The sequence below is a fragment of the Mobula birostris genome, chromosome 30 (genome assembly GCF_030028105.1).
Source record: "Mobula birostris isolate sMobBir1 chromosome 30, sMobBir1.hap1, whole genome shotgun sequence".
NCBI classification, from domain to species: domain Eukaryota; kingdom Metazoa; phylum Chordata; class Chondrichthyes; order Myliobatiformes; family Myliobatidae; genus Mobula; species Mobula birostris.
The window spans coordinates 4,337,485-4,353,188 of NC_092399.1; the positions used below are offsets into that span (position 1 = coordinate 4,337,485).

At 42.8% G+C, this 15,704-nt stretch overlaps 1 protein-coding gene across 1 annotated transcript; it reads right to left on the minus strand.

Annotated features, from left to right (window-relative positions):
- Positions 1 to 2,952: 2,952 nt before the first annotated feature.
- Positions 2,953 to 14,156, minus strand: LOC140190502 (dnaJ homolog subfamily C member 5B-like). Its single transcript, XM_072247134.1, has 4 exons — positions 14,050 to 14,156; positions 9,650 to 9,863; positions 5,584 to 5,680; positions 2,953 to 3,044 (listed from the first exon to the last, which is right to left on the minus strand). The coding sequence occupies exons 1-4, from the start codon at positions 14,154 to 14,156 to the stop codon at positions 2,953 to 2,955; spliced, it is 510 nt and encodes a 169-aa protein (XP_072103235.1).
- Between the last annotated feature and the right edge of the window lie 1,548 nt (positions 14,157 to 15,704).

Genomic DNA, 15,704 nt, shown 5'->3' on the forward strand with positions numbered 1-15,704 from the left:
GTACATGCCTATGACTTATGAACAGTACTGTATGTTAAAGATAAATTGCATCAATATCATCTCAAAGCCTGATTGGTAAGTTTTAACCTAATTCCTTTTGTTTTTGGTATGAATGACATTGAAATGAGACTCATGTGCTAGTGGAAGGATAGGGAGAAGGAGATGGTTCAATTCTCCTTAACATCTTAGAAAATGAATCGCAGGTGATGTATACATACTTTGATATTAAAATTACTTTGAAAATAGCACTGCTCAAAAGACTGAACCTTTAGAACTGTGAAATTATTTATGGACCCTTATTGTGAAAGCATGTTTATTTGGATTAAGAGCTTATGAAAGGGAAATTGAATGTTTTATACGTATACAGTTTTATGTTGCATTGATCTAAAAGGGGAGGAAGTGTAATGTATGGATCTATTTCTTTTAGAGCAATGACACCCCTCCTCCTTAGCAATACACATTGATCTGCTGTCTACATATGCGCATTTCTCTCTTTCTCTTTCTCTCTTGCGTTGCCATGTGAATATACCAGTTAAAACCATCTCCTGCATGTGTGCTTTTATTTAATCACTATGTAGTTGTGCACAGACACAACTGTGATCTCATGAAAAAAAAATCAGTCAGTGAGGTTGCAGTTGATCGGTCAATGTAGGAGATCACATTTCTCAATGAGGACAAAGAGTAAGTTTGACTGTTGATTCTTTTAATCATAGTCTTTCAGGTGAAATGGATTTTCTAAGACTTGTTTGATCCATGACAACACACACACAATATTGGAGGAACCCAGCAGACTAGCCAGCATCTATGGAAAAGAGTACAGTCGACGTTTCAGGCAGAGACCCTTCAATAGGACTGGAGAAAAAAAGCAGAGGAGTAAATTTAAAAGGTGGGGGGGGGGAGGGAGGGAGAAACACGAGGTGATAGGTGAAACCCGAAGCGGGAGGGATGAAGTAAAGAGCTGGGAAGTTGATTGGTGAAAGAGATACAAGGTGTGAGAAGGGGGAGTCTGACAGAAGAGGATAGAAGCCCATGGAAGAAAGAAAAGTGGGGAGGTGATGGGTGAGCAAGGAGATGAGGTGAGAGAGGGAAAAGGGGATTGGAAAAGGTGAAGGGGGGCATTACCGAAAGTTTCAGAAGTCAGAGTTCATGCCATCAGGTTGGAGGTTATTCAGACAGAACATAAGGTGTTGTGCCTTCCCCCTTCAGATTTCACCTATCACCTAGCATTTCTCTCTCCCCTCTCCCCACCTTTTAAATCTACTCCTCAGCTTTTTCTCCAGTGCTGTTGAAGGGTCTAGGTCTGAAACGTCAACTGTACTTTTTTCCACAGATGAGTTCCTCCAGCATTTTGTGTGTGTTGCTTGGATTTCCAGCATCTGCAGATTTTCTCTTGGTTTTGGTCCACGAGTAGTGTTTCTCAAAACATTAAGGTTGAAAATCTCACTCACTGCTAACGGATTTTGTGCGTTGAATTTTAACTAAAGGGTTTTTTTTGCACTAGAAGAGATATGCTAAGGAGTATATAACTCCTACCAGGAAATGAGGTGATAAAGTTCCTGTAATAGAATCATAGAGTCACAGAAAAGTTCAGCACAGAAACAGGGCCTTTAACTCACTTAGTCCATGCTGAACCATTTAAACTGCCTGCTTCAATCGACCGGCACTGAGATCATAGCCCTCAATACCCCTAACATCCTTTAACCTATCCAAACTTCTCTTAAACATTGAAATCAAGCTCGCGTGTACCACTTGCGCTGGCAACTCGCTCCACACTCCCACCACCCTCTGGGTGAAGAAGTTTCCTGTAATGTGTGTGCAAATTTTGTTTTCCTTCGTGTTAACTCAACGATGAGTCTAACTGAATTTCTAACCTTCCTCTCAATCCTATTTTATTTAGCCTTCAAGGACAAAGGAGAAATAGATAAATTGGTGCTCTATCAGCTGATAAGCCAAAACCTATCTAGTCAAGTGCTCCATGGAGGCTGATGTTTCCTTATCTGTATGAATAATGAAACAGTCATGGCTAATATTGTAGGAGACGTGGTATTGGTTTGCCTCCAGAGAAACTTCCTTAGGATTCAGATTTTTTTTTGAGCATGTGTTATGAGGAAACAAGTTCATGAATTTGGTGAAACAGAAGACACTGATTACGAATAATCATTTATTTACAGGAAAACAGTAAAACATTCAACCAAACACCTAAGCCACTGTAAATTACGCAACTACAGAAATAACCATGCAACAAACAAATATTTAGCTGAGGCTGCGCATAGGCCCTTCTATACCTGTAGCATACTTTCCCAATCCACACAAAATGCTGGTGGAATGCAGCAGGCCAGGCAGCATCTATAGGGAGAAGCACAGTCGACATTTCTATAGATGCTTCCTGGCCTGCAGCGTTCCACCAGCATTTTGTGTGTGTTGCTTGAATTTCCAGCATCTGCAGATTTCCTCGTGTTTGATACTTTCCCAATGGTTCTTCTGCATTGGTCATAACCTCAATGTGACGATGAGTGCCCTGAGACAAAGGAATGGGCCTGAAACTGTACACCTATGGGACAGAGCTTCTGCGTTCTTTGAATGGGCCAATCAATAACCAATGCTGCAGAAGCAGCTTTCAACCGACAAGTAAACTAACCTTTCACGCTACAGCAGGGAAGGGCAATTTTGGGATTTGGAGACTAGCGAAAGAAAACCTGGTTTGGCTACAGTCTTCATTCTGTTGTGGTTGCATTTCTGAATGGCCGTAGTCCATGATGGTAAGGATTTTACATGGTCTGCGCATGTAATCAACTTCAGGGACCAAATGGTTCTCTCTTCTTCAACCCTTAAGATTTTTTTTATCAAATGCTAGGTGGTGGAGAAAATTTACTTATAGTAGAAGTTCTATCAAGTTTCCAAGGGTTGAAACAGCCCACAATTTCCATTGAAGGTAAATATCTCACTTCTTAATTAACTGTTTTGGCTGAGATCAAACTCTTGGCTTACTGGACTGGTATCTCTGTTCACAGTGTATGGTTGGACCAGAATAGGGTTTAGGTCATCTGAAATATAAAATAAATTACATATTCAATGTAAAGTCATTGAAAAAGCTTGTCTTATATTCAGTAGGAATTACAACAGAGTTCAACAAGTAGCATTTTGGTCCTTGATGCAGAAATCAATAGTCCAAGTCTAGAATCTTGTGATCATTGTTTTCATTTAAATTTTCACCTTTGGCTTCAAATTGTTCTGTAGTCTCTACACCTGCATACCACAAACCTTCCCCTACAGCCTTCAAAAACTCAAACACACTTCCTTTTCCGGCCTCTTGAGCATGCTCAACTTTAACTGCTTCACCACCAACTGTTTCCTTTCAGCTGCCGAGGCTCTGAGTTCCAGACTTCACTCCCTGAACTAATCCATTTCTCTACTTAAAAGCCATGGCTCACCTTGTCTGTGTCTGTGATTTATTGGTTCAATGCTACAGAGCTTAGTTAAAATGTAGCTGACACTTATGTTCAATGCTGATGGAGAAATGTAGAATTTGATGTGCCTTTTGTTACACGAGACCCTGAGGCACCCTTAGAGGGACAGTAAATTCCATGGGACATTTTCAGAGAAGAATAAGGAAGTTATTACCAGCGGTTTACCGAATATAAATCTTTCAACAATAAGAAACAGTTTCATCCCTTTAGACAGAGATTCGCCATCCAATCATTTAACTGACAAAACCTCTTCCCTCTTACTTTGGGACCTTTAGCATCTCCATGGTTCACTTTCAGAGAAGAATAAGGAAAGTTATTATCAGTGGTTTAGCTAATATAACTCTCTCAGGGAGAGCAAGCCCTCCACATGAAGCCCAGAAATGAAAGGGTTAACATATGAAGATCATTTGATGGCTCTGGGGCTGTACTCTCTGGAGTTTAGAAGAATGAGTGGAGTGGGGGGGGGAAAATCTAATTGAAACCTATCAAATATTGAAAGGTCTAGATAGGGTGGATGTGGAGAAGATGTCTTCTATAGTGTGGGGGTCTAGGACCAGAGGGCACAGCCTCAGAACTGAGGGACATTCATTTAGATCAGAGATGAGGAAAAATTTCTTTAGCCAGAGGCTGGTGAATCTGTGGAATTTTTTGCCATAGACGGTCGTACAGGCCAGGTCATTTGGTACATTTAACGTGAAGTTTGATAGGTTCTTCATTAATGAGGGTGTCAAAGATTACAGGGAGAAAGCAGGAGAATAGGGTTGAGAGGGATAATAAATCAGTCATGCTGGAATAGTGAAGCAGACTCAATGGGTTGAATGACCTAATTCTACTCCTGGGTCTTATGGTCTTACAGGCCCAACTCATCCATGCCAATCAAAATGTTTGTCTGAACTAGGCCCGATTACCTCCATTTGGCCCATATGCCTCTAAATCAGGGGTCTGAACCATTTTTATGCTAATGGACAATACCATTAAGCAAGGGGTCCATGGACCCAAAATTGAGAACCAACCCTCGCTCTAAGCCTTTTCTGCTCATGTACCTGTGTAAATGTCTTTTAAACATCGTGGTTGTGCAAGCCTCTTCAGCTTCCTCTTGGCAGCTTGTTCTATATACATGCCACGCCCTCCAAGAACCTTGGATCTTTCAGTGAGGTTACCTCTCATTTTTCCAGACACAAAAGACTAGCTAGCTATCCTATGAATCTCTTCTCATCTTTTCTCTGCTCTTATTACAGAAAGAATTTCTTTATAGTTACCATACAAAATGCTGGAGGAATTCAATGGGTCTGGAGTAGCTGTGGAGGGAAAAGGACAGTCAGGTGAGGGGTCTCGACATGAAACGTCAACTGTCCATTTCCCTCCATAGATGCTTACTAATTTCCACCAGAATTCCATCTCTTGTGTCCCTTTCATAGGCAAAGTCATCAAAACTGTACTCAGTACTCCAGATCTGGTGCTATACAACTGTATTTCTGGGCATTTGAGGCTCTCCGTTAGTCACGGTTAACCACGGATGTCGTGTCCTAGCTGTATATGTGATATGAAAGATAGGGCAGTACGATATGGAGTCAAAGCTGTAGCCCATGCAGTAGGCTCCTTCTCTGCACACAGCTGATGAATCCAAAGGAATGGTAGAGACTGATACAAATTGGCACCAGTGGTGTCACAGGAGTTGCCAGTCAGCATTGAACTTAATCTAGGACTGCCTTAGGGACTTAAACTTTGGATTTTTCCTCAGGGTTTATTCCCAAAGCCTTGCCCCTGAGTGGGTATGGCCACAAGGCAGCACAAGATCCGATGAGCTGCCCACTATGGTTGATGGGCCCCATCTGCTTGGAGCAGTTGGTTTTAAGGCATCAGTATCCTGCCTTTGACCCTTCTCCTGTCATTGAAATGGTTCCACCGGGCTTAGTAGCTAAGCCACATATGAAGGCCAGGGGCTGGACTTGGTTTGTTAGAGTCTATTTGAGATGCACACACCATTGGGAGCATTTAATAGGTTGTGGGAATTTATCCCCACTACCTCCCCCAGCTTAAGGTTGTCTGGGCAGTAGTCTTGTTGGATAGGTTGTAAGGCTAATTAGTGCACATCGTTATCAGTGGCGTTCCTTACCTGTGTACACATCTTTTCGCAAACATTTACCACAGCAGTAACAGCAACAGCAGCAGCAACAGCAGCACGTTGCCATTGCACAGAAATAGGTCACAAGCTGCAAGACAAGCAAACAATTCAACAGGCAGTTAGAGTCGGGTTAAACTGGAGCTGAATGTACGCATCTGCAACCCTTCATTTTCTGCTTCCATAACCCAAAGCCCTATCCCAGTAGTCAGGCAACACGAGTCAGTCTTGTTTAATGTTATTTATAGAGTCATGGAGAAGTACAGCACAGAAACAGGCCCTTTGGCCCATCTAACCCAATGTGAACTATTTAAACCATCTACTCCCATACCCTCCATACCCCAACCATCCTTGTACCTATCCAAACTTCTCTTAAATGTTGAAATCGAGCTCACATTCACCATTTGCACTGGCAGTTCGTTCCACACTCTCACAACCCCCTGAGTGAAGAAGCTTGCCCTCATGTTTCCCTTAAACGTTTCACCTTTTACCCTTAACCCATGACCTCTAGTTGTAGTTCCAACCAACGTCAGCGGAAAAAGCCTGCTTGCAATTACTCTATCTATACCCCACATAATTTTGTATTCCTCTATCAAATCTCACCTCAGTCTTCTAACATTCTAAAGAATACAGTCCTATCAAATTCAATCTGCCCTTACAACTCAGGCCTCCAGTCCTGGTAACATCCTTGTAAATTTTCTCTATACTCTTTCAACCTTATTTACATCTCTCCTGTACGTAGGTGACCAAAACTGCACACAGTACTCCAAATCAGGTCTCACTAACATCTTGTACAACTGCAATATAGTATCTCATATCCTGCATTCAGTACTTTGATTTATGAAGGCCAATATGCCAAAAGCTTTTTAGCTACTTATCTGTGCCACCACTTTCAATGAATTATGGACCTGTATTCCCAAGATCCCTTTGTCCTACCACACTCCTCAATGCCCTACTATCCACTGTGTAAGACCTAGCCAGTTTGGTCCTACTAAAGTACAACACCTCACACTTGTCTGCATTAAATTCCATCTGCCAATTCTCAGCCCATTTTTCCAGCTGGTCCAGATCCCACTGCAAGCTCCGATAGTCTTCTTCGCTTCCTCACTACACCCCCAATCTTGGTGTCATCTGCAAATTCGCTGATCCAGTTAACCACATAATTATCCAGATCATTGATATAGATGACAAACAACAACGGACCGTACACCGATCCCTGTGGCACACCACTAGTCACAGGCCCCAGTCAGAAAAGCAACCATCTACTGCCACTCTTTGGTTTCTTCCACAAAGCCAATGTCTAATCCAATTTATGACCTCATCTTGAATGCTGAGCAACTGATCCTTTTTGAATAACCTCCCATGCAGGACCTTGTCAAACGCCTTGCTAACGTCCATGTAGACAATATCCATTGCCTTGCCTTTATCAACTTTCCTGGTAATTTCCTTAAAAAACCCTATAAGATTGGTTGGACATGACCTACTACACACAAAGCCATGAGGTCTATCCCAAATCAATCCCTGTCTATCCAAATATTCATATATCTGGTCCCTTAGAATACCTTCCAATAACTTTTGAAGACCAAGATTCCCTAAATCCATTACCTTTACCTTTTTATTCTGGTTGGTACATACATGCTTTGTACTCTTAAAATTTTCACTTTTGAAGGCCTCCCAATTATCAGGTATACTTTTGCCAGAAAACAGCTTGTCCCAGTCGTCACTTGCCAGATTATTTCTGATACCATCAAAATTGGCCCTTCTCCAATTTAGAATCTCAAAGCGAGGACCAGACCTATCCTTTTCCATATTTACTTTGAAACTAATGGCATTGTGATCACTAGATGCAAAGTGTTCACCTACACAAACTTCTGTCACTTGGACTGTTTCGTTCCCGAATTGGAGATCAAATATTGCACACTCTCTCATTGGGACTTCTACATACTAATAAATGCAACTTTTCTGAACACATTTGACAAACTCTGTCCCAACTAGTCCTTTAACAGTATGGCAGAACTAGTCAATATGTGGAAAGTTAAAATCACCTTCTATAACAACCTTATGTTTCTTGCAACAGTCTGCAATCTCTTTACAAATTTGTTCCCCTAAATCCTGTGGCGTGTTGGGTAGTCTATAATATGGCCCCATTAACATGGTCATACCTTTGCTATTGCTCAGTTCCACCCATAAAGCCTCACTACTCGAGTTATCCAGACTGTCCAGTCTGAGCACTGCTGTGACATTCTCCCTAAGTAGTAACACCACCCCTTCTCCTTTAACCCTCCCACTCCATTGTGTCTAAAACAAAGGAACCCCAGAATTTTGAGCTACCAGTCCTGCCCCTCCTGCAGCCAAGTTTCCCTAAAGGCTACAATATCATAATTCCATGTGTTGATCCATGCCTTGCAATCATCTGCCTTTCCTATACAATGCTTCGTGCACTGAAGTATACACAATTCAGAACATCAGTCTCACCAAGCCCAAACTTTTGATTCCTGACTTTGTCTGAGGTCTTAACAGCATCCGTCTCCACAACCTCTCCAATATCTGTTCTGGCACTCTGGTTCCCATCCCCCTGCATCTCTAGTTTAAACTGTACGTACGTGTAAAGAAGAACAAAATAATTGTAACTCCAGATCCGATGCAGCACAGAACAAAAGCACAATAAAGTAAAGAATGCAGCAATATTTTTAAAAAACACAATATATATGATAGCTCACAGACCTAGATTGATTGTATGTCCATCAAGTGACTCTAGGCAAAGGAGTGTCTGTACATACTGTGACTCTCAGGAATCATGGTGGGGGATGTGGAGGGGTGGGTTAGTGGGTGGAGGTGTTGATCAGCCTTACTGCTTGGGGAAAGTAACTGTTTTTAAGTCTGGTGGTCCTGGCATGCAGCATGGGTGAGATCCTTTATGATGTTACTGGCTTTTTTCCAGCTCCGTTCGGTGTAAATGTCCTTGGTGGTGGGTATGCTTGGGCCAGTGATTACTTTTATTTGATTTCAGAATCTGCAATGTTGCTGTAAATGATTTTATAGTAATTTCTTTATGTTTACTGTATCCAGTGTAGGCACATGTGGGCACGTGGCCAAGTGGTTAAGGCGTTCGACTAGTGATCTGAAGGTCGTGAGTTCGAGCCCCAGCCGAGGGAGCGTGTTGTGTCCTTGGGCAAGGCACTTAATCACACATTGCTCTGCGATGACACTGGTGCCAAGCTGTATGGGTCCTAATGCCCTTCCCTTGGACAACATCGGTGTCGTGGAGAGGGGAGACTTGCAGCATGGGCAACTGCTGGTCTTCCATACAACCTTGTATGGAGTGAAGACTTTCCAGGCACAGATCCATGGTCTCGCAAGACTAACGGATGCCTTTAAACAGTATCCAGTGATGTTGTGACCACAGGCAGTCCAGAGGAAGGTGCTTGCTAACAAATCAACCAGTTACACTAAAGCAAGGACAGATATGAGTTAGGCTGTAAAACTAATACGGCTGAGAAGCCTACCAAGCCTCACTGGTTCAGTCTGCTCATGGACATTGGCTGCGGTCCAGGGGAGATACCCAACATTCAGTCTTTAACTTGTTCAGGAGGGAATAGAAAACAAAGATGAAAATAGACACGCAAGCTAACTTATTCACTCTACCACAACACTTTCTGGTCCCACACTAGAATAAAGCATATTTGTATCGCAGACCGAAATCAGGGGTGTCCAACCTAGGGTCCACGGACCCCTCAGTTAAGGTGGGGGTCCATGGCATAATAAGGGTTGGGAATCCTTGGCCTAATTCAACACAGGCCTGAGCTAGGGTTGTCAACTCATGTGGATGTCCAGGAATTAAAGACTGATTCTCTAGAGAAGGTTGTGAGAAATTATTTGCTAGTTTTAAACAAGTACAGGAGACAGGGAGGAAGGAACAAATGGCTGTTCCATTTACAATTCATACAGATGGCATTGGAAAGTGGGTGAAATGAGTGATTTCTCAAACATCCAGTGACAGGAGTCTGAGGGTTAGAGCGCAAAAGGTCACACTGTGTAGCATGGCACGTGTGTAGCTTACCTTCATGAAGCAGTGGTTCCTTGAGGCCAAGAAGTTCTCCCCATCCTCCCCTAGCAAGGAGGCCACGTGTAGCCCGGCTGAACCGTACGAGTCATAGATGCGTTTCTTCCTTTGGTCAGAGAGGATCCTGTGGGCTCTGTTTATTTCCTTGAAATTCTCAGCTGCCGTGGGGTCATCGGGATTTTTATCTGGATGGTACCTCAGAGCTAGCTTTCTGCATTGCAATCAGACCAATCACCAGCAGCCAGCCAAACAAAAATTGTTTTGATGAAAGCACAAATCCTCCTTATTAAACGAATCCAACCCTCTTGGTCAGCCTTTCATCCAACACCTTCCAGAAAGCTGAGTCACCCAAAACCCATCTTCGATTCTCTCTGTACCAAGTACCTTCCCTCATTATTTATTTATTTATTTATTCTTAGAAATAACATACAAAGTTCCAGCCCTTCAAGCCACACAACCCGGCAACCCTGATTTAACTCTAACCTAACCACAGGACAATTTACAACGATCAATTCACCTCCAACAGGCATGCCTTTGGACTGTGGGAGGAAACTGGAGCACCTGGAGAAACCCCACACATTCCACGAGGAGAACGTACAGAGACTCCTTACAGAGGATGCCAGGATTGAAATCTGAACGCCAATGTCCTGAGCCTCATTTACATTCATCTGCATTCCTTCTTGGTGCAGAAAGGCCCAGATTTAAAAATTCTACATCCTTCTCTCTAAGCTCCCCACCCAGTCCCATAACCTTGTCTCTGCCTCATTGTCCCTGCACCTTTTCACCTTACCATAAGACGCAAGAGCAGAATTAGGCCATTCAGTCCATCGAGTCTGCTCTGCCATTCGATTATGGCTATTTATTATCCCACTAAACTGCATCCTCCTGCTTTCTCCCCATACCCTCTGAGCCCTGGCTAACCAAGGACTGATTCTTAAAGTGCTTAAAATTCTCTCTGCCAATATAGGCCGCTCACTAACTTCTGAGTTACATTCTTACACTTCAAGACCACCTGGAGGTTCCTTCAGGTTGTAATAGCTGGGGCTGGTAATGGGGATAAGCTCCCACTACCTATTAAATGTTCCCAGTGGTGTGAACCTCAAATAGCCTCTGACAACAAAGTCTAGCTCCTGGCTTTCACATGTGGCTTGGCTACTAAGCCCAATGAAACCATTTCTACTGACAGGAGAAGGGGCAAAGGTGGATTCCTGGTGCCTTAAAACCAGTTGCTTCAGGCAGATAGGGCTCATCAGCAATGGTTGACAGCTCATCTAGGAGCTCATCAAGGTCTGATCTCAAGTGTACGCTGCCTTGCGACAGTAAAGCCCAAGGGAAAATTCTGGAGCTGTAGTCCCTAAGGCAGCTCTATGTTGAGTTCAACACTGGCTGGCAACTCGTGCGACACTGCTGTGCCAGACTGTATTGGTCTCTGCCGTTCCTTTGGGTTCATCAGATATATGGAGAGGGGGAGCGTGCTACAAGGGTAACAGCTCGCTCTCCACATTGTACTGCCCAAGCTTGCGTACTGGATAGCTGGGTCACAACGTCTATGGTCAATCCTGACGGATGGAGGCCTCAGTCCCTCAGCCCACCGAGTCTCCAACTGACTGAACTCTTAGCTGAAATATTCCTTTCCCCTGTGTCTTACTGCTTCGCTGCCTCTTTTATTTAAGACACTCCTGGTTATGCAGTTTACAGCCAAATTTTATTGGGATAGAAACATAAGCAGCATATAAGTGCAAGTTGTTATCAGTTATGTTGGTAATATGTGTCACTTATAAAGTACAAAGTCACACGGATCAATTCTTGAAGATAGCTCTTCACCGAATTGCAGTGAAGATTTCATTACCTGGGACATGCTCGACTCAAATTGATTCCAGTTACTCAACTTACCTTCTCAGTATTATTTATTTGTTTATTTAATATTTCTTTTTTGTATTTGCATAGATTAACTTCTTTTGCACATTGGTTGTTTGCCGGTCTTGGCATGCAGTTTTTCATTGATCCTATTGTAAACCTTTGCTCTACTGTGAATGCCTGCTATAAGATGAATCTCAGGCCGGTATATGGTGACATATACATACTTTAAAAATAAATTTACTTTCAACTTAGAACTTCTGAATTTTGAATTGTGTCACATGTTTAAGAACTATTCTAGCCATTCTTACAGCTCAGTTACTCCTTCACATTTTTTCCTTTTTTCACTTTTTCCTCCCCTTTCCCTCTTCTTCTGTTCCCCGCTCTTTCCTCTTACCTCTTCTCACCTGCCCATCACCTCCTGCTGGGTCCCCTCCTCCTTCCCTTTCTCCTATGGTCCACTCTCCTCTCCTAACAACACACACAAAATGCTGAAGGAACTCAGCAGCTCAGCAAGAACGTAAACAGTCAACATTTCAGGCCTTCTGGATTCCTGAAGAAGGGTCTCGGCCCAAGTGTTGACTGTTTATTCATATCCATAGGTGCGGCCTGACCAGTTCAGTTCCTGCAATATTGTGTGTGTTACCCCTTCGGCCAGATTCTGCCTTCAGTGTGTCTGTTCTTTTGCCCTCACCCCTCCCCTGGCCTGGCTGGTGGCTTAGTGTGGTGCAGCCCCTCCCTTCCTCTGCAGGCCTGTGCCTCAAAATAGCTGCTTCCCCAGCCGAGCCCTGCTCTCTGCTTGATCACTCCCCTCACTAGGGCTTGTCTCTTTAGGGCGAAAGAAGGTGAGAGGTGATTTGACAGAGGTGATAAGAGGCATAAATAGAACGGACAGCCCATGCCTTTCTCCCTGGGCAGCAATGGCTAACACAAAAGGGCATCATTTTAAGCTGATTGTAGTGGTGTACAGGGGGATGTCAAAGATAGATTTTTTTCGCACGGGGAGTGTTAAGTGCATGGAATGCACTCCAGGTCTGGTGGCAGAAAAAGATAACTAGAGACATTTAAAAGGCTCTTAGATAGGCACGTGGATGAAGGAGAAATGCAGAGCTCTGTAGGAGGTGTATCTATTTTCTGTCTGCCTGTATTGTATTTTGCGTTGTGCATTTACTGTAGGTAATTTGTCAAATGGGTTGGGATGTGGTAGAAGCAAAAGAGTACAGTTACATATTCACACTTTGTTTCAGGTCAGCTTAGTCTGGTTAGAGGCAGGGAGTAGGCCGGGGAATGATCTTTTTTGTCGAACACTAACGCGTAAATACTTAAATACTATTGCTATCGCTTAGACTGCTTACTTCATTATACCACTAGTTTTCATTTCATTAATTTTGTATCGCTACAAAATTGTTTGTCTTTGCTGGTTTCTCATTAAAGGATTGAATATACTGTTGTGATCTTTGGAACTTTGTTATTATGGATAGCATCATACCATGTCAAACCCCACGCTTAGTTTCTGAACAGTTTTGGTTTGTTTTCAAGTAACCACTACAAGAGGGAAGGGCTGGATTGATAGAGTTGTAGAGTCATAGAAAAGTACAGAACAGAAATGGGCCCTTCAGCCCATCGAGTTGGAGTCAATCCATTTGAACTGCCTACTCCCATCGACCTTCATCAGGACCATACCCTACCATCCACGTACCTATCCAAACTTCTCTTAAACGTTGAAATCGAGCTCGCATGCACCACTGGTGCTGGCAGCTCGTTCTACACTCTCTCGACCCTCTGAGTGAAGAAGTTTTCATCATGTTCCTCTTCACCTTTCACTCTTAAACCATGACCTCCAGTTATAGTCCCAGCTAACCTCAGTGAAAAAGTCTGCTTGCATTTACCCTATCCATACCCCTGAAAATTTTGCATACAAACTGATCTTGGAGCAGACTGAAAGGTCAGCACAACATTGTGGGCTGAAAAGCATGTGTTGTTTTATGTTCTATGTGTCTTCTGTGTTCATACAGCCCCTCTGTTTGAGTCATTGAAGCGGAGTGCAATACAGTACAGAAATAGCTTTCAATCCAGCTTGTCTATACCAATCAATATGCTCAGCTAAAACCATTGCATTTGCCTGTGTCCGGCCCATATCCTGGAAGCCTTTCTTATTCATAATGCTGTCCAGTTGTCAGCTCAGCTCCTTTCTCTGAAATATTCCTGGGTAGAATGCCCTGGATTTTGATGTACCGGATATCCAGAGATGTATTGTGTCTGTTTTACCAACTTGTCCAACATCCAATGCAAGGAAACAATTTCACCTGCTGGAGCAGTCCAGAACAAACACACGTAAAATGAAGCTGAGACCTAGGTCACTCTCCGCTCTTGAGGCCAGAGGTCAATTGGAAGTTGAATACTGAGATCAGTAGATTTGCACAGAAAACAATCTAAAAGTACCAAAGAATGTGGTAAGGATTAAATAAATAGAAAAGATACAAAAACACTTTGATCTAATTTTAGAATGGAAGATCTGATTGGCCCCCTTATAGTCTTACCTATATGCTGCCTTGACCTCTTCCGGTGAAGATTTCCTTGGCAATTGTAAAATTCTGTAAAGAGTTTCACCTTGCATTGAGTTGGATCGCTCCAGTCTGTTGGTCATCGTTGACTTCCTTTGCAAAGTGAAGAGAACGTGACAGAGGATAACTTTCAGAAGTTCAAAGATCAAAGTTCAAAGCAAATTTCTGTCACCACGTACTATCCTGAGATTCCTTTTCATGTGGGCAACCACAGTAAATTTCTAGAAACACACTAAAATCCATGAAAGACCACATCCAGCAGGACAGTCAACAACCAAGGTGCGCAAGCAAACAAACGATGCAAATCCGAAAAGAAAGACAAAATAATAACAAATAAATAAACAATAAACATTGAGAACATGAGATGAAGAGTCCTTGAAAGTGAGCGCAGTTCAGTGGGAACATTTCAATGACGGAGCAAGTAAATATGAGTGATGTTATCCCCTCTGGTTCAAGAGCCTGATGGTTGAGGGGTAATAACTGTTTCTGAAGCTGGTGATGTGTGTCCTGAGGCTCCTGTGCCTCCTTCCTGATGGCAACAGTGAGAAGACAGCATGGTGTGGGTGATGGGTATCCCTTATGATGAACTTAAGATTGCAGGCTTGCACTCTTAGCAGAATAAGAGGTGAGCCCATGAAAGTAAAGTAAATTCTTAAGAGGCTTTCCAGAGTGGTGGTGGAGCTGATGTTTCCTCGTGACTAGAGTGTCTTCCCAGAGGAAGGTGTGCAACATTCAGGACAGAGATGAAAAGTTAATGCTTTATCCTGTGTATGGAATTTACTACCCAAGAGAACTGTGGAGGTTCAGTCTCTAAAACAGATTGAGATACTTTATCTCTAGATGTTAAATCAATCTGAGGCTAAAAGTTTAGTGGGGGACAGTGGCATCGAGCTAAAATATAGTCCAGAGGAGGTTCACAAGAATCATCTCAGGAAAGAAAGGGTTAACATATGAGGAGCATTTGAAGGTTCTGGACCTGAACTTACTAGAATTTAGAAGATTGAGTGGGATGGGGATCGTATTAAAACCTACTGAATATTGAAAAGCCTAGATAGAGTGGACATGGAGAGGATGTTTCTTGTGGTGGGGAAAACAGAGAGAACAACCTCAGAATACAAGGGCATCCCTTTAGCCAACCTTGAACTTTAATTAGATTATTAATTTTACTGTATCTCACATATACCGAGAAACAGTAAAAAGCTTTGTTTTACATGCCATCCATATAGATCGTTCAAAACATAAGTATATCGAGGCAACAGAAGGCAAAACTATAACAGGATGCAGAATATCAAGGTTCAAAGTAAGTGAACATTATTCAATTTTGAGATTCATCTCCTTACAGGCAGTCACAAAACAAAGAAACGCAGAAGAACCCATTAAAAAAAGATCGACAAACCCTTAATGTGCAGAGAGAACTCCAAAACGTGCAAGCAATGAAAGTAAGCAAATTGCATTTCGAATGAAAGTGAGTCCTCAGACACAAAACCTGGGGCAGCCGAAGCAGGCCCACATCCTCAGCCTCAGTGTTTCATACAGAAAGTGCAGAGCAGTGAGGCAGCTGAAGTGGAAGGGACCATGAACAGGTAAATCGTGACATCAGTAGTTCACGGTGAATGAATTTAGACGACATG